The sequence below is a fragment of the Hoplias malabaricus genome, chromosome 4 (genome assembly GCF_029633855.1).
Source record: "Hoplias malabaricus isolate fHopMal1 chromosome 4, fHopMal1.hap1, whole genome shotgun sequence".
NCBI lineage: Eukaryota > Metazoa > Chordata > Actinopteri > Characiformes > Erythrinidae > Hoplias > Hoplias malabaricus.
The window spans coordinates 51,749,644-51,773,364 of record NC_089803.1 but is presented as its reverse complement, the minus strand read 5'-3'; the positions used below and the strand labels follow the sequence as shown (position 1 = coordinate 51,773,364).

Here is a 23,721-nt window from a genome sequence, read left to right as displayed (position 1 = left end):
GAAATTAAGGAAAACACTGTGGTGCCATATCTCACATTTTCATCCCAATTTCACCTCTCACAGACACTTCGGCACTATTGCATACACTTGATTAAGAAATATTTGAAAACCACTCATTTTCTTTTGGAGGGTTGCATTTAAGGTAATTCTTATGCCTTACACCAAATGGCTTTTCTAACAATTTCACTGGTGCAAATCAATTTCCGCCCCCTCCAGGGTGTATTCCCGCCTTGCGCCCAATGATTCCAGGTAGGCTCTGGACCCACCGCGACCCTGAACTGGATAAGGGTTACAGATGATAAATGGATGAATGAATGAAAAAATCAATTTCCAACATCAGTAAAAAAAATATATTAGAATTTTGCAAAGACCATGCTGCACTCCTGTCTTGTCTTTGGTCTGGCGTATATTGGTCAGGATAGCTAAAACAACAATAGGTAAGAATTGATATTTTTGCTCCAGGGCTCCCCCTAATTTGCTTAGTGTAATTCACCTTTAAAGCTAAGGGGCAGGGCGGAGACTATTCTTACTCCGCTCCAAAAGTTACATATTGCAGTAACCCTGTTTACTGTTTTTGTGAATAAAATTATAGTCTGTTAATTAAATCTTACAACTACTTATTCCATAGTCTGTTAATAAAAACTCATTGTCTTTAGTTTTGAGAGTCTTGAGGGTCTTGTTCTGCGAAATTGTGTCCCAGGTCTTTTAAATTGGAGACATCTCGGCGGCCATTTTAGTTAGGAGCTACTGTTGTTTCTTGCTTCGCAATTGCACGGATAATGTCAACAAAATCTGAAATGAGAAAATCATGCTAATGACTAAAGTGTTTATATTACTTTTTCAGAATTTAACTAAAAGAAATGGAAGCCGAAAATGCGTTCAAGTCTTTAATAAAATTAACACAGGATGGACGATTGAGTGCACTTAGAGAACAAATGGAGCGGATAAGTGAAAATGAGCTGTCTATTAAAGCACATTTTGGGAAGTCTGGAGACACTTTGCTGCACTATGCGGCCAGGCACGGACACACCGATATTCTGCGTTATTTCATCGAGGAACTCGGCATAGACATTGAATTGTACAACAACGATTACAAGAGAGCCATGCACGAGGCCGCGTCTATGAGCCACGAACTGTGCGTTCAGTATCTCATCGAAAGAGGAGCGAAAATAGACTGTCTGAAGAGAGCTGACTGGTAAGTTGAAAGCATGCGGACACAGTGTGTAGATCTGTATGAAAAGCCATGTTTCACAGGGAGCGTCTATCACCTTCGATAGCTCAGTTGGTAGAGCGGAGGACTGTAGTGGTTTGAACTGTCATCCTTAGGTCGCTGGTTCGAATCCGGCTCGAAGGAAGATCATTTTTGTTTTTGATTATTAAATATTGTTACGGTTGTAATGCAGAAAACAACGTCCGAAAATTATTTCTAAAGGCACCTCGAGGCATGATTATTCGGGTACTGTTTTTTAAATGTTTCTCGAACTTCTTTAGACCTTCAGTATGTGGTGTGGTTATAGCTATAGAGTTAGTGATAGCCAAGAAGCGAATTCAAGTCCCATGTATAATTTTGACCAACAGCTTCTAACCTTGAAATGCAGCGCTTTTTTTTTGATAAAGAACTTGATACTGCAGTGTAAAGAAATACTATACATATATAAACACACAGCCGATTGCGTGTCCCTTCGATAGCTCAGTTGGTAGAGCGGAGGACTGTAGAGGTTGAAAACGGGCATCCTTAGGTCGCTGGTTCGAATCCGGCTCGAAGGAAGTGTTTTGAGGTGGAAGGTCTTAGCTAACCGTTCCTGCCTGTATATTATAGACTGGGGTTTATTCTCTAAGAGAGATGTGCGGAGTTAAATCACTCCAAGCGGTGCTGGGTCTCATCATGTAGCAGTATGTCTATGAGCTAATGAAGATGTTTAGCAGAACTGTGTTGGGATATATCACTCCGCTGAGCGAGAACAGAGTGTGAGATTCCACCCCCATGGACGAAGGCCATCATTTTAGTTATTCCAAAGGAGGACAAAGATAAATTAGAAAGTGTGTTCATAGACCGATAACTGTATTAAATATTGACTATAAACTATTCTCTTCAACGTTAACAAAACGGTTAGAATCTCTTTTGCCACAGATTATTTTAATTGACCAAACTATATTCATATCCAGGAAGCAAAGGCAAGAAAATATAACAGGACCTGGTATATTATGCAGAATATATAAAAATACAGGATTCCAGCAGTTGTATTAGGTGTTAATTGCGCCTACATTTATTTGATACTTAAGAAGTTTATATAAAATTGCGTTATTTGGAGATGATGTATTAATTGATATACATAAACGGACCTTCAAGAAACACATGTTTTTAGCTTTTTATTATGACTCCCACAACACATTAAAATCAGAAGGACTGAAATGGAAAGAAAATTCAATAAAATAAAAATTATTCTCCCAAAGAACATTAACCATAGATCCATATATGTTGGTATCCTACAGGAAAATTAAAACTGTACATTCTCAGATGGAATTTAACTCCTGGGATTTGGATCCAGAATAGAATCAGTCAAAATTAGTTTTCTACCTAGAATTCTTTAGTTGTTCCAGAGACTAGCAATAGATTTACATTATTTAAATGTATATTTAGATATCTGTGGCATGGAAAAAGGCTGATAATTAAATATAGAACCCTTCAGCCTTCAAAAGATTAAGATTGGGGTTGTTTTTAAAGGCTTCAAAGATCACTGTTTAGCAGCCCAGCTGAGTGCACTGCTAGGCTGGTGTAATTCTATTTATTTTGCAGTAAATGGAAAATGATGGAAAGTCATTGAACAATCACAGACAATGGGAATCCCTCTTCCTTATATATGATAGTGGATAAAGCTTTTATAACACATAGTAAAAGTATATATATATATATATATATAAGCTCTGGATCAATGCTACTTTCAAGATTCAGGCCAACGTAATCAAGACTTAATTACTTTATACTTAAATGGTGCGCATTTCATACAACATTCATACCAAATATATTTAAGGGATGGCTGCTTATTGTACAATAACAAAAAAATGAAGTACAGGACGTTCAATTACAAATTGGAACAAAAGGACTTTTATCAGTACTTGTAAATGGGACAAGGTCTTTGTCGGTGACATGTGATTTTGCTCCTGAAGTCACCAGTGCGCCATTATGGCTGTATAGTTACAATAAAAACAGTGAGCAGCATACTTCATTTTTATACCTATGCAGCAGTGAGAGCACTAAAACTGGAGGGGTATGAGCAAAGGGAGAGGACTCCACACAAAGACAAACTCAGCAAGGATACCAGGGACTGTTACTTGGATACATTTCCAACTTGATTTATTTTTATAACAGTATTGCTCTGTATAACCAGACCATAAATTTGGAGTACTGAACTTGCATTGCTGCCTCCAGTCGTGTACTTGGATATTACCAACCATTTTGTGTAGAGTATAAGTGTGTTTTTCTGCAAAAAGTTCCCAAACTATAAATCACCTGAATTCCATGGCTGGGTGCAGGATTTATAACTTTCTAGAACTGTAAAATTAAGCCACCATTCTGTGAGGAAACACATAAAATAACCCAACAGATGTTAAATCAGCAAATTCCTGTTTGTGTTGAGACAATCTACTTGGTCCTTGTTCCCCTGGAATTGATGAGGAGACCTGGAAAATACCAATTTGGAATTATGCAAGCAGCAGGTAAAAATCTATAACCAGAAATTGGTTAAAACTACCACCACCAGCAACAAAATTATTCTATTATAAAATCAAGTAGGGTTGCAACAACTAATCGATTAAAATTGAGTGTTAAAATAGTTTGCAACTAATTTAATAATTGATTAGTTGGGTCTAAGTTATTATACACATAGGTACAGTTGCTACACGTGACAAACTCTGGAAGAAGGGTTTGAAAAATGGCGGAGGCGGTCACAGCAGAGGATAATGTTAGCACAAGCAGAGAGAAAAATGTATGACCCAAGTCATCAAAAATATGGGAACACTTTACATTAACGCCTTTAAAGAACAGCGTTAGGTGCAAAATGTGCACAGCTGATCTCGCATGGCACGGCAGCACAACATCACTGCATGAGGCACCTGAAAAGGAAGGCTGTTGGAGCTATGTGTGAAAGAGATTAAGTATAGTAAGTTACTTCTACTTTTTCTCTCACTCCATGTTACTAGAGCCTGCTAGAGTAGTTAAACAACATTTGTTTATCTTAGTACATTGATATTACACTCGCGTTTAGCGAACACGCCCCAACCCCTTAAATGTGTCAGCTCGACCAGCAGGTCCAAAACAGCCCGTAGTTTTAGTCGAGCTAACGTTACTAGAGCTAAATGTCACTAGAGCCTGCTAGAGTAGTTAAACAAGATGTCTAATTTTTAGTAAATTTATGTCACTCTTGTATTTAGTGAGTTTTCCGTTCCACCTTAAATGTGGCGGCAGTTACATTCAGAGTTTAAAAAAAAAATCCAAACATTTTTTTAAATAATATATTTAAAGCCTTTTTCAAGGTCTTTTCTGACTGGCATTGCGTGTTAGTGTTTGAGTATCACAGCCAAGTGTATATTACATTATAAGTGTATATTACATTACATACACTGTTAAATATTGATAAATATAAAGTTAATGTAACGGTTGGGTTAATTCTTCATGTAAACACTAATTTTTAATAATGGTAGGTTTTGTGTTCCTTATACAATTACAACATTAGTTCTCTAAAATCTTAAATATCTTAATCATATCTGATCATGTGTTAGATGAAATTCCCTTTTATTCTCAGCACATGGCATCACCCAATATCCATTTATGTAAAATAAATTTGCCTGCATTGTTGTCTGCAATTTAGATCAGTAGTTATTACCTTAAAAAAGGTGTATGTTCATATCTACACTTTCTCTCTCACCTCAGATAAAAACAGCCCAGCATTGCTGACTATGTTTTGAAGAAGATCTGCACACCACAGCAAGCAGCTGTTCTAACTGATGGTGTCCTGAATATGCTAGTAACAGACAGGAAACCAAATTTGGCTTGTCTTCCTTTTTAATCCGATGAATAATCGATTAATCGAAAAAAATAATCGACAGATTAATCGATTATCGAAATAATCATTAGTTGCAGCCCTAAAATCAAGACAAGAAATATTCAAGGAAAAACTTACATTTAATTTAATATATAGGAGGGTAAATTCAATAAGTGCTGGAAAAAGTAGGAGCTGTATGCAAATGTACCATTGAGATTTTGAACAACACTACAAAATGGCCAACACACTATATCATGCACTGTTTCTGTAACAGGGAGTGATTCATTTTGACAAAACAAGTTTGCTTTTATGGAAAAATGGCAATGTGTAGTTTCAAGTGATGAAAATGGGCTTCCTTAGCTATTATCTGTTAAAGCACATAAACGTTGAGAAGCTGAACTTTGTTTCTCTTAGGACTCCTCTGATGATGGCTTGCACCAAAAGAGATCTTGGGGTTATTAAAGTGCTTCTGGACCATGGTGCAGACCCAACACTCCAGAATAAGGATGGCTGGAATTCTCTGCACATTGCATGTCGTGAAGGAGATCCAGCTGTGATCGAGCATCTCCTGCAGGTCAGGCCTGAAGTGTGGAGGACAAAGAGCAAGACCCGACGGACACCTCTGCACACTGCAGGTACGGTTGACAAATATAAAATAACTACACTGACTGATATTTGGTCATTTTTTGAAGTATATATTTAAGAAGAAAAACATCTATATGCTTTATATCAGTGGTTCATACTATTCATACAAATTCATACAAAAATGCAAATATTGAACTATCACAGAGTGACAAATCATACAGTGGAAATATTCCAAGTGACATGTATTATGTATCCCCCTGCGAAACCATACACACATACTTTGGGAACCACTGCTTTATATAGTGATTTAAAAAAGGCAATGCGTTATAAATAAACACAGCTGAGAAGGTGAACTCAGCTCAACAATAAGTTGAAAGATTTTTAAGACTAAGCAGAAAAGTGCCAGAGATGTCATTGCAGTTACTCTACTCTGGCTTGATTCCTTAATTTATTTTAAATTTAAAAAAACTATAGTAACAAAATTGTTTTCTAGCCATGCATGGCTGTCTGGAAGTAGTCAAGATTCTTCTTGAGAGGTGAGTGGTTAAAATTCTGTTTGCTTGGGTGTCACGATTGTTCACATTCTATTTGACGTGTGCTTTTGTTCATGGTTTACAAAACATCTTTGAGACTTTAGTGGACTTTTCATTATGTAGATGTGCTTATGAACCTGACGAAAAGGACAGCTGTGGAGTTACTCCGTTCATGGATGCTGTCAGAAATGGACACCTTGCAGTAGCAAAGCTGCTGCTGGAAAAACACAGAGTAAGTTGAAAACCAAAGTCAGTTGTACCAGCAATTTTGATAGAAGCTCGGTTACAATTCAGCATTGTGTGTGTGTGTGTGTGTGTGTGTAGGCTTCCCCCACAGCTGTAGATATTCTGGGAGCTCAGCCCTTACATCAAGCAGCAGTGACAGCCCAAGAAGAGGCTTTGTGTTTCCTTGTTCAAAATCTCAACATTGATGTAAACCAAAGAGCAACAAAACTGGAGCTGACAGCATTACATTATGCTGCTAAGGTTAATACCGTGTGAACACTTTCTAATGTAACAGAAAATACTACCATATTCAGGCAAGGTTATATAAATCTAAATGTGGGTGAATCCCATTTAACCACTTAGCCCTACCCCTCCATTTTGCCTATGGGTGGGGGTGTCTTAATTCTTGTGTGGAAAGAGGTAAGGCTGAAGGGGAGGGCTATATATTGATGTTTCAGGGGCACACTCCAAGCTAAGGGCTATGAATGCTTTGTGAATCAGCTGCAATATCGCAGTGCAAGCGAGCAAAAAAAGGCACAAATTTCAGCATTTTCTCCTTTAATAATCTGTGATAATCATTGTATTATCCTAGATTCATTGCATGATATATCAGGGTTTTAAAGCCCCTGGGAACCCATTTTGAACACAAAACAGAAATATGATCAATCTCTCCTCAAAAGTGACCAAAATATACTCCTCAGAGCTCTCTGAGAACGGTGTGGCCCTGTTCCAATATACTAATGACAGTGCGTCACTGACAGCTCTCCATCACTGGAGAACACAATGCTGTTTACGTTACCATGGCAACACACCGCCTTGAGACAGAGCAGGGTTTTTACTATGAACTGTGGTTGTCATTTTACACAAGATACTATTAGACAATAAAATGGCATAGACGAGTAAAATTGGCATTATACAGCCATTCATGTACAAACCTATGGATGTCTTTTATGTGTCTGTGGTGTGGGTTTGTGTGATTATTTATATTGTTATATATATGTTAACATAATTGTACAAACTGGATACCTTCTAGAGTGTCTCCAAATTGGTGCTTTCTACGGCTGCTACTCACACAAGTACTCTGGTGTACAGTTGACCATGTGTAGCTTTTATTCCCTCTGCTACTTTGCTGTACACGCAGGCCCAGTGTGGCCACTATCTCCTCTTTATTGCCGACAGAGTGTATCTGCCTTCCCTGCTGTTACTCTGCTCTGCGCCCTGGCCAAATGTGGCTGCTATCGCCGCTGTACCCAGACTTAGTCTATTCAGACTCATTCTGTATTGTATTGTGACCTGTTTGCTCTGTATATGTCTTTCCTTCCCTCCCCATAGCTTGGTGAATAGCTGGATAGCTAGCACTAGCTCATTTACTGATGGCTCCTAAGCTTTAGCTCAACAGTCTTTTCGACTCAGAGAGGATGCGTGGCTATGGTAGCCTTGTGATTGGTCAGGGTAATAGTGACATAAGCATTACCCACTTTTAGGACTGCCCATTCTACACTAAGAGGAGAGCAGTACTGGTCATTTTTAAGGAAAGATTTATCATTTTTCTGTTTTATGTTTTTTTTATTTAAACTTTGCTGAATGTTTCACATAACACCCAAGTTTAGAATTATACAAAAAATAAAATAATAATAATTCAAAATGGGTTCCCAGGGGCTTTAAAGGGTCGTCCCACTATGTAGGGAAAGATTTTAAACACTACACCAGTTTCAAGGGGCTCAAAAGCTCAAAAACAACAGGTAGGGCTAAAATGAAGGAAAATGGAATTCACCCTATATCTCCATACCAACATACAAACGTGACAAATGCTGTATAGTATTGAGATCTGTTTTTTTTTTTCCCAGGAAGGTCACATTAACACAATAAAAACCCTGCTGCAGTTGGGTGCTGATCTTAATGCAAAAGATAAGAAAGGAAGGTCAGGTATGTAGTCACATTTTTTTTATTGTGGCCATATACTGTATTTACCTGAAATGGCCACAAGGCTTTAAATGAGTATTCCATTAAAGTTTCCAAAATGCTGCATAACTGAGAGGAGATGCAAAATTGCTAAATTATGCATTGTAGAGATACTCACCATCTCCTATGTCTTAGCAACATGTGCCATCTAAATTTGTTTTAATAATATAATGTAGCTGAAAAAAGACTTACACAAGATTACACTTATCACCAGTATTTTGAATAACTGACTGCAAATTTCTTTGGAGTGAACCATCAACCACTCTCAAACTGCAATTACTTTGCTTATACCTTGACCGTATAATTATGCAGACATTTTGGAAAAAAATATGTATTTGTCCTTTGTAAACAGACTTGTAAAAAAACAACATCATGCAACCTTGCACAACTCAAGTTGGAAGCTTTCTTTTTCATTCTACAGAGATGGATAAATTAGCTGTTAATTTCAACAACTACATGCTGTTCAATTTAAGGCCAAATGAACAATTACTTGTTCCACAAAAGATAACCTGTGCTATATTTTCCAGCTTTACACATGGCATGTATTGGCCAGCATGCAGCCACTGCCCAGTCTCTTCTGCAAATGGGACTCATGGATTCAGAGGACAGCACAGGCACTATGGCCAGACAGCACGCTAGGAAACCTAACATAACCAGACTGTTTGAGAGCCCTTGAAGACTTAGAAATTGTCTTAAAGAATAAGCTATTTAGCAGTGTACTTTATATAAAACAAGCATGTATGTACAGAAATGTGCTTTGTTTTTTTCAGAACATAGGATATGAAAATATGTGTATGACAACACAAGGCCGTTATAAGAATGACTAAAGAACAGAGTTAAATGAGTGGACTTCAGCTCAATGTAAAGTAATCAAACATTGTGACAACAAGAAGGACAATGTTACTTACAATTAATGTTAAATATGTGGTGCAGAAGTGTTATGCAGCTTTTTCATGCTTGAATAAAAGATTATAAAAACAAGCCAAACTGAAAAAAGAGCAGTTAGTAATATAACTTGGCAGAACAAGGATGAAGAGCTTGAAAGAAAGGTATGTGTCTGAAAATACAAAAAATGGTTTCACCTGTATGAAAGCTAGGTAACAGAAAACCAGGTCAGGAAAAATAGTCATGGTTGTATACTGTAGTCACTATACACGTCTGATCATATTTAACCCCCAACCCCCCCCCCCCCCCCTCAAATAAATATATATATATACTTTTTTATTAGACGTTCATAATGTTTTAAATACTTTTTTATTTTCTATGTGTGTTTGTTTGACCTTTGGCTAACTGTATTTCAGAATTAAAGCATTCTCCTGTGCTTTTGCCATTTTCTGGTAACTGTTGCATAATATTAAATTTGACAGTTGTCATTTTATTCAACAAAACATAACCTACATTTTAAGAAGTTTGAAAATGGCAAGCCAAAAGTTTTTATATATCACAATTCTTATGAGCTCTATTAAGTAAAAAAAAAAAAAGCCCTGTAAAAGCATGTGCATTGATTTGTTCTATTCTTGAGGATAATTTTGTGTCCAAGCATAATCAAAGTTTTCACTTAGACTATTTAAATATGGTGATTTATATGTTAATGGTCATGAATGTACTGTATTAATACTTTTTTTTTCGCTTAGTATTTTTTTTAATACAGTGCAACTGTTACCAGTACCAGTAGAACGTTATAACTTTGAATTAAAAATATGCTACACAAAAAAAACATTAAAATGTATTTAATGAGAACCAGTTCAATAGAATAGACACGTATGTTTGGAACACTTCAAGGTACAGGAGGATGAAGATGGTAAGACCTAGGTGTGTACAACCAGTGGAAATATGAACAAACTATAAATTAGAATCTGAACATAAAACTTATTCTGGGGGAAATATATATATATATATATCTTTAGGGTCACCTAAACATGGCATGGTGCTAAAATATACACTGATCAGCCTTAACATTGAAACCAGTGACTGTTGAAATTGGATTAAAATTGATAATCTTTTTTAAATGGCAATTGTCAAGAGATGGGATATATTAGAATTAGAATCACTTTATTGGCCACTGCTTGCACACAGAGGAATTTGTTCTCTGCATTTAGCACAAACTGTACAGTGTAACACACATTTACACACACTTGTGAACACAAGGGGCAGTGAGCACACATGCCTGGAGGTGGGCAGTCCTAGAAGCTGGGGGTTAGGTACCTTGCTCAAGGGCGCTTCAATCATGACCTGCCGGCTCTGGGAACTCAACCGCCAAAGCCCAGTCCCATAACCACCAGGCCACAGCTGCCCCCTATTAGGCAGGAAATCAACAATCAGTTCTTGATGTTGATTTGTTGGGAGCAGGAAGATTTGGCAAGCCTAAGATCTGAGCAGCTTTGACATGGGCCAAAAGTCATATTGTTTTGATCAGAGTATCTCTAAAATGGCAAGTCCTGTGCGGAGTATGCAGTGGTTGGTACATACCAAAAGTAGTCCAAGAAAGACAAACAGTGGGCTAGTCATAGGATCATGGGTGCCCATGACTCGCTTATGTGCCAGGAGAGGGGAGAGCAAGCCAGAATGTCTGTTCTTATCCCACAAATTAGATAATTCATCATGAGCTGCAATGCACCTTGTATTTTAACAACTTTCTTTCACAACCAGCATTAACTTTTACAGCAATTTATTTCTGCAATAGCTCTTTTGTGGAATCCAGCCAGACAGGTTATCTTTCGCTTCCATCATGCTTCATTGAGCCTTGGGTGCCAACAACACTGTCATTAGTTCACAGGTTGTCCTGCTTTGGACAACAAATGGTGCATACTGGATTGACTGCCCAAAACCCGTTGTTCTGGAGATACACTGACCAACACCATGCCCTTGCACGTGTTTCTCACTTCCAACTTATCAAGTTCAAGGACTGACTCTTCCCTTACTGCATAAAATATCGCACCCTTTGTCAGGTGGCACAATAATGAGATATATTTCACATTTCAGTGTTTTTAAGTTTTAGCTGATCAATTTATCCACTGCTTTGCGTTTTACTCTATATGTCCAATATATACTCAAATGATCACTGGATCAGTACGTTGTATCTACACCCACTGAGCGTTTTATCAACTCCACTGACCATACAGGAGCACTATTTAGTTCTAAAATTACATTCTTTAGTCACTTGTTTCTCTGCATTCTTTCTTATCTCCATTTCACCCAGTTTTGTTTTGTTTTTGTTGTTGTGCTGGTGCAAGTGGATCAGGCACAGCAGTGCAGCTCAAGTTTTTAAACACTGTACAAGTTCGAATGACATTGAGCCACAAGCATTATCGAGTTCAGGAACTAATGCTTGTAAATGGATTTTGGGTTAATAAAAGGCATTCCCATAATGATTGAATATTTCAACAGTGAGTAGTTCATCATCATTCCAGGTGTGGGTCCCCTTTAGCAACTAACACAATCTTTCCTGTGGGTATAGCACAAGCTGAGTGTGCAGATTTAAACGCCTGTGTTCATAGAGGGTGCACCTTAAAGTGACTGGTAGCATATTTTATCAATAATAACTGTCACTAACTGTTGGACATGTTAAGTGGACTTGTTAAGCTGCACCCCAGTGCTGGAAGTGGATTAAACGGCGAGAAGGCGCTAAAGGGCCTTGAGCGTCGATGGCCGACTCCTCCTCCGCCGGTCTGACGTTACACTCCCTTCTTTCATTTCCAGCTCTGCGCTGATCTCCATTTTCTTCAGGCCGACGCACAGGAAAAGGGGATTAAACTCTTGACAAAATGAATGAAGAATACGACGTTATTGTACTGGGAACTGGACTGACGGTATTCTTAATTTGCTGCGCCATAAACCTTTTCTATGCATGCTGTTTGCCTTTTTTACTGTGGATCTGCAGACGCTCCGTCGGGGTCTGCCAGGCTAACGTTAGCTCTCTGGCCTTACCATACTGTGCGGGTTTCGAGAAGGCTAATCGAGTCTTTAACTGAACTCTGCTGAGTAATGTTAGCGCCAAATGTTAGTCTAATGACACGCCAGCTCGCGTAGCAGTGCAACTGGAGGCGACAAACGGCGGTTACGAGTGTTTAAGTTACTCGCACCGTTGCTCTTATCAAGTCAGTTTGTTAAAATCTATTTGTTCTAGGCTTCCTCGTCATTTCTTTAAAGACGCGGCTAGCAAAGCAGCGTCAATACACCAGTTCTCAGGCTATGAAACAGAAATATACATTGTATTCGCTAGCTTTTATGGGAAATACCTATTCCACATTAAATTGCACGGTATTTACTTACATTCGCGTAACATATGTGCAATATCTAGCACTATACCATTTTAAGGTGGAAAGGAGAATTCGAATAAGGAGGAGAGTCCGTCGTAGACTAATTGAACCTAAGCTAGCTAGCTAACTAACTTATACGGCTGTATAGCATTTGGTCTCCGACAAAACGATATTCGGCCACGTTTACAATATGACCGTGTTTCACCTGCTGTGCTAAAGACTGCACTTCTGATATTGACATACTATTTAGACCCACACTTTAGGGCACTCGCATCGTTTAGGACGCAGTCCCGGTCTAATATACTGATTTCGAACAGGCGTTTGGCACGCATATGTATACATTCCTTCGTGCTATTTACGAAAAAATGAAATAATCGCTCAGAGTCCTTTTGATTAATGAAATCTCGTGATCAGCCAAGAGGATATGTGGTTTATTTTATGTAAAGCTCTCAAATATAAAGTATTTACTTCAGAAAATGTAAAATTGGCTAGCAACGTAACGTTAATGTAGTTTAGTTGAACAGGTTCAGTCCTGTGGCTAGCTAAAGTTAGGGCGGGAATTTCTTTCTAAACAGATGTAACTGTGTCGGTGCAGTAACACGACAGTACTGAATGTTAAGTCATTGTTTAAAATGGACCAGTAAATAACCGCAACCACACCCGTAGCTTAAGCTCTGCAAATAATCCACCCCCGGCACTTCTAATAGTATAGAGTCAATGTACATTAGCTGACACTGAAAGCAAAACAGCCAGGACACAGCGATACTGGGGTCACACAGCACGTAAATTACATGGTGTGTGATACAATGTGTGTTTATGCAAGTCATAGCCACAGCCTGTGAATCTTTAGCTAGCTCTTGGACATGAGGCGTGCCAGGGGGAAACTCGTGATAAGAATTAGTCTTGACTTAACTGATTTACATTGAGTTTGTAATGGATATGTTATGCCTCACCTTTTGAAAAGCCTGGGTTTACTTGCTAAACTAATGAAAAACTTAGTTATACAGTCGTTTTTATTAATAAATTCTTGAGATGATCATCCAATTAAAAAGTGATTTCTGGCTTTTGGCTGAATGCATGTTTTAATAGTGACATTATGGCCCAGGACGTGCAAACCATGAAAACACAGGCTGATGTACAGGAAATATTGAATTGCCACAAGACAGACTTTGCATAGAGTAACGCATCTCAACAGGAAAGAGGAAGTAGGGAATGTAGTGGAACACCTTTTCAGGGGGAGTTTCTTGTCACTAGCTCTCAAATAGGAATGGGCATGAAATGGAAAGGAAATGAAAGTGTGAAATCATAGTTCTGCAAAATAGAGAATCTGCTCTGCTAAAGTGGGCAGGGTTAGAAAAGGCGGCACTTGCGTAATTTTCATAAATTCCACAAAATGATCTGAAAAGATACAGTTCATAACAACTACTTTTTTAGGTTCTGATTTATCTGTTGTTTATGACACCTTTTTCTGCTTTGGATTTTACATAAATTCTTAGTTTTTGCATTCACTGCGTAGACTGGGTTTGAATCGGAGTGGTCACATTTATGGTTTTCTTTCTAAAAGTACCAAAAACGTTTTTAAATGCCTTTAGGGCATAGGCAACATTGCTAAGAGCTCTGCTTTCTGCATCATTCTTTTCCTCCCTCTCTTTCTACTTCACCACTTGCCAATCACTATGTCATTTTGATTTTGCATTTGTCTTTGTACTGACAGCCAAATTAGCATGTGAATGCCCTTATTATTAATAAAGCCATACTTTTCACTATACAGAAGGTCAGTTGTCTGGAAATTTAGGGAGTGGAATAAAGCAACTCATCATTTTACAATTGAAGCCAACATCTGAGCATTTGGCTCAAGATGAGTGTCAGACAGAAAAGAGCAAATGGGTGCACAACAAGAGTGAATGATCGAAACTGCAGTTTTCAGGTTAGCAAGCTCTGGTAAATTGTGACACTATGATAGTAGGCTGACATTTGGAGCTGGCTGACAGGCAGGCCACTATAGCCAAATCCTCCTGGTCCCAGCAGGCAGCCAGCACCATGAAAAAGGAGTTGAAATGTCAGTTTACCTCAGACAGTTGCACTCTTTCATGTGACTGACTGATGCCTGTCTCCACTGTCAAAAGCCCAGACCTCATGCACCCAGTTGTTACATTAAAGCTCTGTTACATTTTAACTTGTTAATTGTTCTTAGTCCTTCAAGTAGTGGTTGGAATTGGCAGCAGTTTAGGACTGCTTTGTGATCATAAGCAGGATTGAACTTGCTGATGATGGGGGTAGTCCTTGATCATCTCTAGGAATATATATATATATATATATTTTTATTTTTTTTTCATGGGGAAAAACTGACGTACACAAGGCCTTTCACAATGTGTTTATTAGTAATTTAATACCCTACTGATTAATTTGATAGTTATTTAGATATTCATGCCAAAAATTGCAGATAAACATGAGTGATCAGCCAGTCATGCATAGTTTCACATGAATGCTAAAAAGAAGCCATTTAAAACGTTCTGATGTCCATCAGGCTCAGGTGGTTGTCGTTAGGCTCAGTTGTCAATAGTTTGGCACACGGGTGTGTTTTGTTTGTTGCTGAATTTGCTAGTATTATGCTGCTGTGGCACTTGACTCAGCTGCGTTGTACAGTGTATTTCAGCCACAACAACCCCCCCCTCTCTCTCTATTTTTTTATTTTTTTTTTTTAAAGCCCAATCACCACCCCTCTGAAAGATTAACCCCTAAAATATCCTCACTGTTCATCAAACCTACAAAACCAAAAAAACAACTACATTGAAGTTTAGACTTTATTTCCAAGAATAAAACTCTATAATGCCTTAAAAGGTAACACAGCGTAAACCACATACATAGCACAGCAAGTGTAACCACGGCGGCCAGGCTAGGAGGTTGGTGTTTGTATTATGATTAGTAATTATGAGAACCAAAAAAGGCAGTATCTGTAACCAAGAAACCAAAATTAGTAAATGAGAGCATTGTCATTATTTGTGAATATTAAAAATGATTTTGCTTATAGAGCATTTCTGTGTTTAGGTAATCATCCCTTTATTTTACTTTAAAAATATAATAGGTTTTAGCCTTTCTGCAAAATGTACTTGTCTGCTTTTCAGTTCAGAAAATTTTTCACTTGAGATTTTGTCCTAAAGACTCATTTATACGCCCTCTGCGTAAGGAAATGTATGCAGGCGCTTTAAGGGATGTAATTGTAAATGTCCACATAGTTCCTTATTTTAGCTCCGGTGACATGGTTGTTGAGCAACACATCCAGTAGAGGGCAGTTCGGAGTAAAAATTAAACATGCCGACGGCCTGTTCTATATTAAATTCAAAAACGACAAAAAAAGGCAACGTTCTAGACGACGGTGGTCTGTGAGGCCACGTTCGGTCACTACTACTTCGTTGTGTCCGTATGGAAGTGGTTTCATCTTGCACTGCCCTCGCGGTCTCCAGTGGTATTGCTCTGTCCTGTCCGCATCTGTAATGTAAGAAAATATTTAAATTTTAGGTACGAAATGAACGCAGAGTATGGACAGAAGGCTCTGTTCATATCCGTATTTCATGTTGTAAATAAATGAGCCTTAATATGATGATAACAGGATCTAATCAGTCAATGACTACTGAACATGTGATTGACACGTCAAACAATATGACCCACCCATAGAATAAAATCTACACTCCTTGCTATGTCAGTATCAGACAAGGTTTATCTGCAGTCTGTTTGGTAGTATTTTGTGTAACATGGGCGCAATTAACAGTTAAAACTTAATTGAGTAGCTTTTGGAACTGGAAAAGAAAATAGGAAGCATGCGTAACTGATAAAAACAAAGCCCTTACTGATTTACTGAAGTCTAATACAAAGGAAACTTTGGAAGTGTTTTTAACACTCTTTAACATTACTCTTATTCATTGTGTTATAAATTCAGCAGTTTGGTTCTTCTAGCATTTAATATTATTTTGACACAATTAGTGAGACTGGACTTGTGACTCTGAAGATTTTTATTTCCATTTTTCTTTCTGAGGGCTTTTCAGTGTTTGAATGCCCGTTGGTTATGGTTTGCCCTGGCCAGGCCTCACTCAGGTTGAATAGAGACAGAAGAGACATGAATGAGAACAAAACAAACCCAGTAATCTGAAGTTCCTGTATCACAGTAGAGCTTAATCTCCTGTCCTCTGATGGGCCGTGATGGTGGCCTGAATCAGTGTATATAATAGACTGGATTTAACACATTATAAATTAAACAATATGTCCACCCCTCCACAGCAACACTTTGGTACTGTCAGATGTGCCGTGACACAGCTGGACTCAGTTCAGATTCGTCTCTTTTTTGTTATGTTCGCACCTCAATACTCTTCGATAAAACATTCCTCTTGTTGTGCTTCTGCATGTCTGTGGTGTGGCACAGATTGGTGTGTTTTTAGTTGTGGATGGGCTGTTCTGCTCATTCTGTGTAAAGTCCATGCGATCACATGGCCCAGAGGTTTGCCACCTCTACAACTAAAGCTAATCGCATTATGGCCACTGAAAAAGCAATGAAAGTTTGTCAGCTCAAATGCGCACATTGTTGTTTACTTTGCTAACCCCATTTATATGATGGGTACCTCTCATACATGGTTTACTCTAAGAAATGTATTTTTAAAGAGCAGTAATGGCTTAAAATGTCAGCCCATGCAAATTCCAACACTGAAATGGAGCATGATTTGATGCCAGTACTCGGGAATCATTGCACTGCACCTCCCAGCACATTCGAGTTTCAGAGAATGTAGAGCAGAGTTTTCTAAACATAGAAGTTGCAAAAAAAAGCTTCTTCTTCTTCTTTCTTCTTTTTTGTTATTGGTAATGTAAACCAGATGGAATGACCCATTTTTGGTCATACTAGTGTTTTTGAAGGAGGCTGATAGGGAAACTACTGTTTTGTCCATCAAAATTACATACATAAACATTTAGTAAAACTGAATTGTGTATTATGTGTATTTTGTTTGAAAATCAGGTTGCATTTATCGCTGCATTTTGGAAGTGCTTTTAAGGCAGGACTAGGTGAACTGGTGCATTTGGCACCATTTGAAGAAATATCACAAGCTGTGCTCTGATATTTGTCCTCAATTTTGACACAAGGCAGAATTGTATTTGAGGAAGTACACTTCTAAATGACAAAGATTGTTGTGTCTATATGTAGTAGAGTGCAGTTGTTGACACAGTGGCTATGGTGGTTTAATAGAGACATTTTAAACAGTACTTCCTTAAGTTCCATCTCTGATGGTCTCAATCTTCAGGTGAAATTGAAGTAGAAACATGAAGTAGTTCTTGTAATATGTTTATGAAAGTACAGCATAAGTGGACAATCTCCAGACTTCTGGTGAATATTCTCAAACCAATACTTGAGAAAGAACAGTGTTAGCTGACCACAGTGATTGGTGTATTTATATATAGCTGATTTCTGGGGTTGAAGCAGTGGTTATGGCAGTATCTTTATTGCATGTAGGATCATTAGAACCTTTATAAATAAATACATTTTATTCTTACAAGCATTAATGTTCGTTTGTAATCCTACAGGAAAGAAAAGTGTGAGAGGATGTCTTTGTGAGTATGCTCTGCTTTTTGTCTGCAGGAATGCATCCTGTCCGGGATCATGTCTGTGAAGGGGAAGAAGGTCCTGCATATGGACAGGAACTCATACTATGGAGGAGACAGTGCTTCCATCACACCCTTGGAGGATGTAAGACCTTATAACTGTTCCAGCACGTTAAAAATAATAATAAAGCAAAAAAAGGCAAACTTTAAATGGTTAAACATTAGTGTTGTGACAATTTGTTTGTTTAAGTAAATTTTGGAGATATGTTTTATTTAGAACAACATTAAAAACCAATCTCTTCCTCAGCTGTTCAAGCGTTTCAACCTGCCTGGCAGCCCTCCTGAGTCAATGGGGAAGGGCCGTGACTGGAACGTGGACCTCATCCCCAAATTCCTTATGGCCAACGGTCAGAACTTACAACAGCTTCCTCCTCATTTCCACACAGCACTCATAAAACCAAGTCATGTTCTGGAAAACTCAGCACCAAGTGCTGCCCAATTCCACAGCTCAGCTGATCCTGTTGCCTAGCAGGCAGTTATGTTTTAGAAGGGGTGTCATTTAGTTGGGTATTCATGCTTTGAAAATAGGATCATGCTAATATTCTAGTGGTAAATGAAAAATCAGCTGTGCTTATGTAATTCTGTTCTTACTTAAGTAATTAAATATTTCTATATTTTTCTGTTTTATTTAAATAGGTCAGCTGGTGCGTATGCTGCTGATTACGCAGGTGACACGTTATCTGGACTTCAAAGTGATCGAGGGAAGTTTTGTCTACAAGAAGGGTAGCATCTACAAAGTGCCCTCCACTGAGACTGAAGCTCTAGCTTCCAGTAAGTGGATTCAGACACACTGTGGATTCCCCTCCTGTCTGTCTTTGAATGTAAATAAAAAAAATAAATGTCTGCTACTCTCTCAATGGTAAAAATGACTGGCTGGTAAGATTTAGTCCTTTCAGCAGTTTAGAGTCTTAATTTGGCCTTTGTTCAATGTCTCTACACATTCAGGAAGATATTTGCATTAAGCCTGGTCTTGAAATTCAATTCTGCTGGGATTATTTGGTTTTACTTCCCATTTTTACATAAAACAGACAGTTATAATCAGCATATTGTTTCTGTTGGTAGCTGTGATGTAGTTCCTCTTCCAACCAGTCAGATAGTTCCTTAAAGGTGTATAACGCTGAGGTTTCACACAGGAACTAGACTGCTATCATACAGTCACAGGCACAGCAAGATTAATAAGTGTGTCTGTAAATTTTAATTGCTCCTCCAGGCCTGATGGGACTGTTTGAGAAGAGACGTTTCCGGAAGTTTCTAGTTTTTGTTGCCAACTTTGATGAGAACGACCCCAAGACTATGGAGGGTGTAGACCCAAATAAGACCACTATGCGTGAGGTTTACAAGAAGTTTGACTTGGGCCAAGATGTCATTGACTTTACGGGCCATGCTATTGCCCTCTACCGCACAGACGAGTGAGTTTACTCAGCACTAAGAAATGTTCTTCCTCGAGCTGTAATTGGATATGAACAATAGTAAATCTACTTGCAAGATGTTACGTAAATTGTTGGTATTTTTTCCCCCACATTTTCTGTCTTCTGTTCTCCTTTTACTCCTCCCTCACTCTAGTTATCTGGATCAGCCTTGCATAGAGACAATAAACAGGATTAAATTGTACAGTGAATCCTTGGCAAGATATGGGAAGAGCCCCTATCTTTACCCACTGTATGGTCTTGGAGAACTCCCTCAGGGCTTTGCCAGGTCAGCTTCATATCAGCTTCATTTACACAGTTGTTGAGTTTAGTATTATTTAGTTGCTGAATTTAGTAAATTTCTCAATTTTATCATTGTATTGGTATTCTACAGCACTAGAAGGCAACAGCTTGATATGTCATGTGTTTACAGGTTAAGTGCCATCTATGGAGGAACCTATATGCTGAACAAGCCAATTGAGGAGATCATCTATGAGAATGGCAAAGCAGTGGGTGTAAAATCTGAGGGAGAGGTGAGGGGTGTGTGTGTGTGTGTTTGTTTGTTTATTTATTTATTATTTCTTCTTCTTAACCCTTTTTAACTCTGTTTAGATTATTTGGTCTGGCTTAGTAATATATTCAAAGTTTTTCCACCAGAATGTTACTTCTCTCTTTTCTTAGCTCGGTAAAGCAAAATACAGGCATAAATATGCAAGGCTGTGAAAAATATGATTTTATTTTGAAGGCAGTGTTAATGTTTAGTTAGTTTATTACTTTAAATTTTAAGTGGCAAATGACTTTAGCTCATATAAAATTAATTTAGAACCAAAAATACCTTTCTACGGTAAAAAAAAAAATTCTAAATTGCTACTTTCCAATGTTTTTGTAATTCAAAATGTCTTATTCACTTCTGTTCAGGTATCTATATATTTAAAAAAAAAAAAAAAAAAAAAAAAAAAACTTCACCCAAGGTTTTTCCAGACCTACAGGAAGACCTGCTTGCATTTTAACAGCACTGATGTAACTCTAGATGATATCACCATGTCTGAATTTATGCATGTTCAGAGTCTCTTTGTGACTTCTGATGCAATGATTATGTGGTTTGTTTTTGTGTTAAGATTGCCCGCTGTAAGCAGTTGATTTGTGACCCCAGTTATGTCACAGACCATGCCAAGGTTGTTGGCAAGGTGATCAGGGTCATCTGCATCTTAAGCCATCCTATCAAAAACACTTCAGATGCCAACTCCTGCCAGATAATCATCCCCCAGAACCAGGTCAACAGGAAGCATGGTGAGGCACATAAAACGATGTTATCGACTTTGTGCATTGTCTCAGGTTTCGTTAGGGGACCTTATATATTTCCCTCTATAAAGGTTAGTGAACAAATTTATGATTGGTGATTTATTCAATCTGCTTTTTCTTATAGATATCTATGTGTGTATGATCTCATATGCACACAATGTGGCAGCCCAGGGTAAATACATTGCCATTGCCAGCACTACTGTTGAAACTAACGACCCTGAGAAAGAGATCAAACCAGCTCTGGACTTGCTGGAGCCTATTGAGCAGAAGTATGTGTTGTTTGTGTGCACCTATATCTGAATATAAATAATTTACTGACTGCTTGTAACATACTGTTCCTTTCTATTTATTAATTAATTTATTATTTATTTATTTTTAACTATACAGGTTTGTGAGCATCAGTGATCTGTATGCTCCAACTGATCTAGGAGCTGAAAGCCAGGTTAGTTCCTAAGTGTCTTGACATTTGACATGTGTAGCGTGAATGACGTGTTTTACTTTTAGTGGGTCTAGTACTGCATTCAGCTTTGAGTTAACAAGATTTAAACAGAGCACAGAGGGCGTCAGGAAGGACATCTGGCGTTTATTTAAAAAAAAATCTATGCCAGATTGGTGTGCAGATCATGGTTGGTCTGCTGTGGCAATCCGGGAGGACGGGAGCAGCTGGAAAAAGAAGAAACAGAGGAGAGCGGCATATATAAACCTTTATTATTAGTTTATTAGAGCTTTTAAATGTCAGTTTTGCTGTTTATTTCAATTGCCTGTGATGGGTAGTTTGTGTTATTTTTGCACTGCTTGGTACTCTGAGAACCTCTGAATATTTAACCTTCAAACAATAAATGTTCTGTCTCTCTTTCTGGGTGCAGGTCTTCATCTCCCGCTCCTACGATGCCACCACCCACTTCGAGACAACCTGCGATGATATCAAAGACATCTACAAGCGTATGACTGGCACAGACTTTGACTTTGCTGAGATGGAACGCAAGAAGAACGACATCTTTGGTGATGGGGCTGACCAGTAACTTTGCTGAAAGCACTGTTGAATATCAGATATTCAGAGGATGGTAATGTTTAAGAAAAAAATAAATATGAAAAAGAAGAAAAAAAATGTAACCAAAATGGGCTAGTTGATGATTTCAAGTATATGTTTTTGCCCATAAAGGAATTTCATGTATACCGTTGCAAAATTTAGCATTTAAATGGGGGGGGGGAGAAGGGTCTGGCGGTCTGCTTTGTATAATCAGGTTATGAGACTTTGCACTGATTGTTGGTCAGCGTCTGGTATCTAGTTGCCATCATGTCATCGTATAGTCAACCTGTTCACACAGGGAAGTCGTTGAGTCCAAAGATGCCAAATGATCCAATTTTTTTTTTTTCTTTTTTTTTTCCCCTACCATAATGATTTAAGGCACATGTCACAGACAATACTTTATCAAGAAGCAGAAGTATTTTTTTTATAATTATGTTCAAAAATAAATGCTCAAATAAAGATGGTCTCTTGAGCAGAGGTGTCTTGGAGAGAGAAACTGTAAAATTGTCTCTTAAGTTGAGCTAACAGCAGTTGAAAAAGGAACCGTCGACTGACTTTATGCCGCACTTACCAACTTTGTTGAAGAAAATCGATGCGTTGTATTTTCCTACAGATTGGTGCTTTAACTAGTTACTAAACTGTAGCTAGCAATGTATTTCCAAACCTTGCTTTGCAAATGTAAGGGAAGTATCAAGCACACAAAATGTATATAATCCTCTTTTCTTTCGAGTAATGCTCATCCAGCCTCTGATTATATACACATTTTGCTAATAATGAATGAGGAAACATAACTGACCTATTAGCTGTAAATTCTGCGGCTGTTAACCGGTAGGATGAGGAGCTTGGGCTTTCCTAGCAGTTGCCTTTACAACTCCGTTGCGGGGGGCAGTGCGTGATTCTCAGGCCACTGGTCAGAGGTCATCACATGTCAACAGGAAAGCTACTTAACTGTAAGTCTGTGAGAGCTGCTTGAACACTGTGCTTTAGAGGGACTTTCTCTCAGGCTGTTTTTATTGCTGAGAGAGAAGCTCATAAAAGCAGATGAGAAAAGTGGCCTAGTTCTCCTTTATTTCTCTGTTGCGTTAGAAAGGACCAAATGTCTACTGCAGTATTGACATGACGGGGGCCCTGTGCAAAATGTCATCAGTGTTTTAAACAATGGAAGAACTGTGCTGAGCAAAAAGGGCTCAAATGATTTCTGTACTGCGAAGTAAAAATGTTAACTTGTGAAATTGTTGTTTTGAGTTTTCCTTATCAATGGTGAATTTACACCCCCAAATTTGATAGTTACTATGTTGGTGCTTCTGTGCAATGTTTAATAGTGAATAATTAAGTACCCACACTTTTATAGATTTTCTTTTAATATCTCCTCCTCATAACATTTCTGCAGATACGTTCTGCTCCAAAATTGTTAAATAGGAAAACATTTTCCTAAGTGTACTCCTAGTTTTCCTCCCCTTTTACCACCCTTTCACAAAATATAGAGGCTATTTATCCAGCAGTTTACTTTTAAGCAAATAAGTAAATTACAAATTTGCACACTTCTTGTTTTGTAGCTAAAAGCTTTGTGTGAAACCAAGTTTTAAAAAAAAATATATGAATGGCTTATTTATTTCAAATTAAGCAGATGGTGGACAGAGAAGGAATAAACTCATTCAAAATAAAATCAGTTACTTGCTCATGTATAAGAACTGGAGGATTGTCATAGTTTTTGCACCATGCCCTTGCACACTA

The 23,721-nt window shown here is 38.1% G+C and overlaps 2 protein-coding genes and 2 non-coding genes across 5 annotated transcripts; all 4 read left to right on the top strand.

Annotated features, from left to right (window-relative positions):
* Positions 1-755: 755 nt before the first annotated feature.
* Positions 756-9,524, top strand: ankrd16 (ankyrin repeat domain 16). Of its 2 annotated transcripts, none has more exons than XM_066669172.1 (7): positions 756-1,195; positions 5,457-5,677; positions 6,121-6,163; positions 6,284-6,392; positions 6,485-6,646; positions 8,233-8,306; positions 8,875-9,524. In XM_066669172.1, exons 1-7 carry the CDS (start codon positions 861-863, stop codon positions 8,984-8,986), a joined length of 1,056 nt encoding a protein of 351 aa, XP_066525269.1. In that variant the 5' UTR covers positions 756-860; the 3' UTR covers positions 8,987-9,524. The 2 variants fall into 2 exon arrangements, with proteins under 2 accessions (XP_066525269.1, XP_066525267.1); XM_066669170.1 differs by having other exon boundaries at positions 8,233-8,311.
* trnay-gua (transfer RNA tyrosine (anticodon GUA)) lies at positions 1,268-1,354 on the top strand. Its single transcript is given in 2 exon segments — positions 1,268-1,304; positions 1,319-1,354. It is a non-coding gene; the product is annotated as a tRNA-Tyr (tRNA).
* Positions 1,680-1,767, top strand: trnay-gua (transfer RNA tyrosine (anticodon GUA)). Its single transcript is given in 2 exon segments — positions 1,680-1,716; positions 1,732-1,767. It is a non-coding gene; the product is annotated as a tRNA-Tyr (tRNA).
* Positions 9,525-11,981: 2,457 nt separating the features above from the next.
* gdi2 (GDP dissociation inhibitor 2) lies at positions 11,982-22,377 on the top strand. The gene is made up of 11 exons (XM_066669229.1): positions 11,982-12,156; positions 18,227-18,334; positions 18,497-18,596; positions 18,886-19,020; positions 19,460-19,658; positions 19,813-19,944; positions 20,089-20,188; positions 20,774-20,945; positions 21,082-21,226; positions 21,345-21,399; positions 21,824-22,377. The coding sequence occupies exons 1-11, from the start codon at positions 12,112-12,114 to the stop codon at positions 21,977-21,979; spliced, it is 1,347 nt and encodes a 448-aa protein (XP_066525326.1). The 5' UTR covers positions 11,982-12,111; the 3' UTR covers positions 21,980-22,377.
* Positions 22,378-23,721: the final 1,344 nt, after the last annotated feature.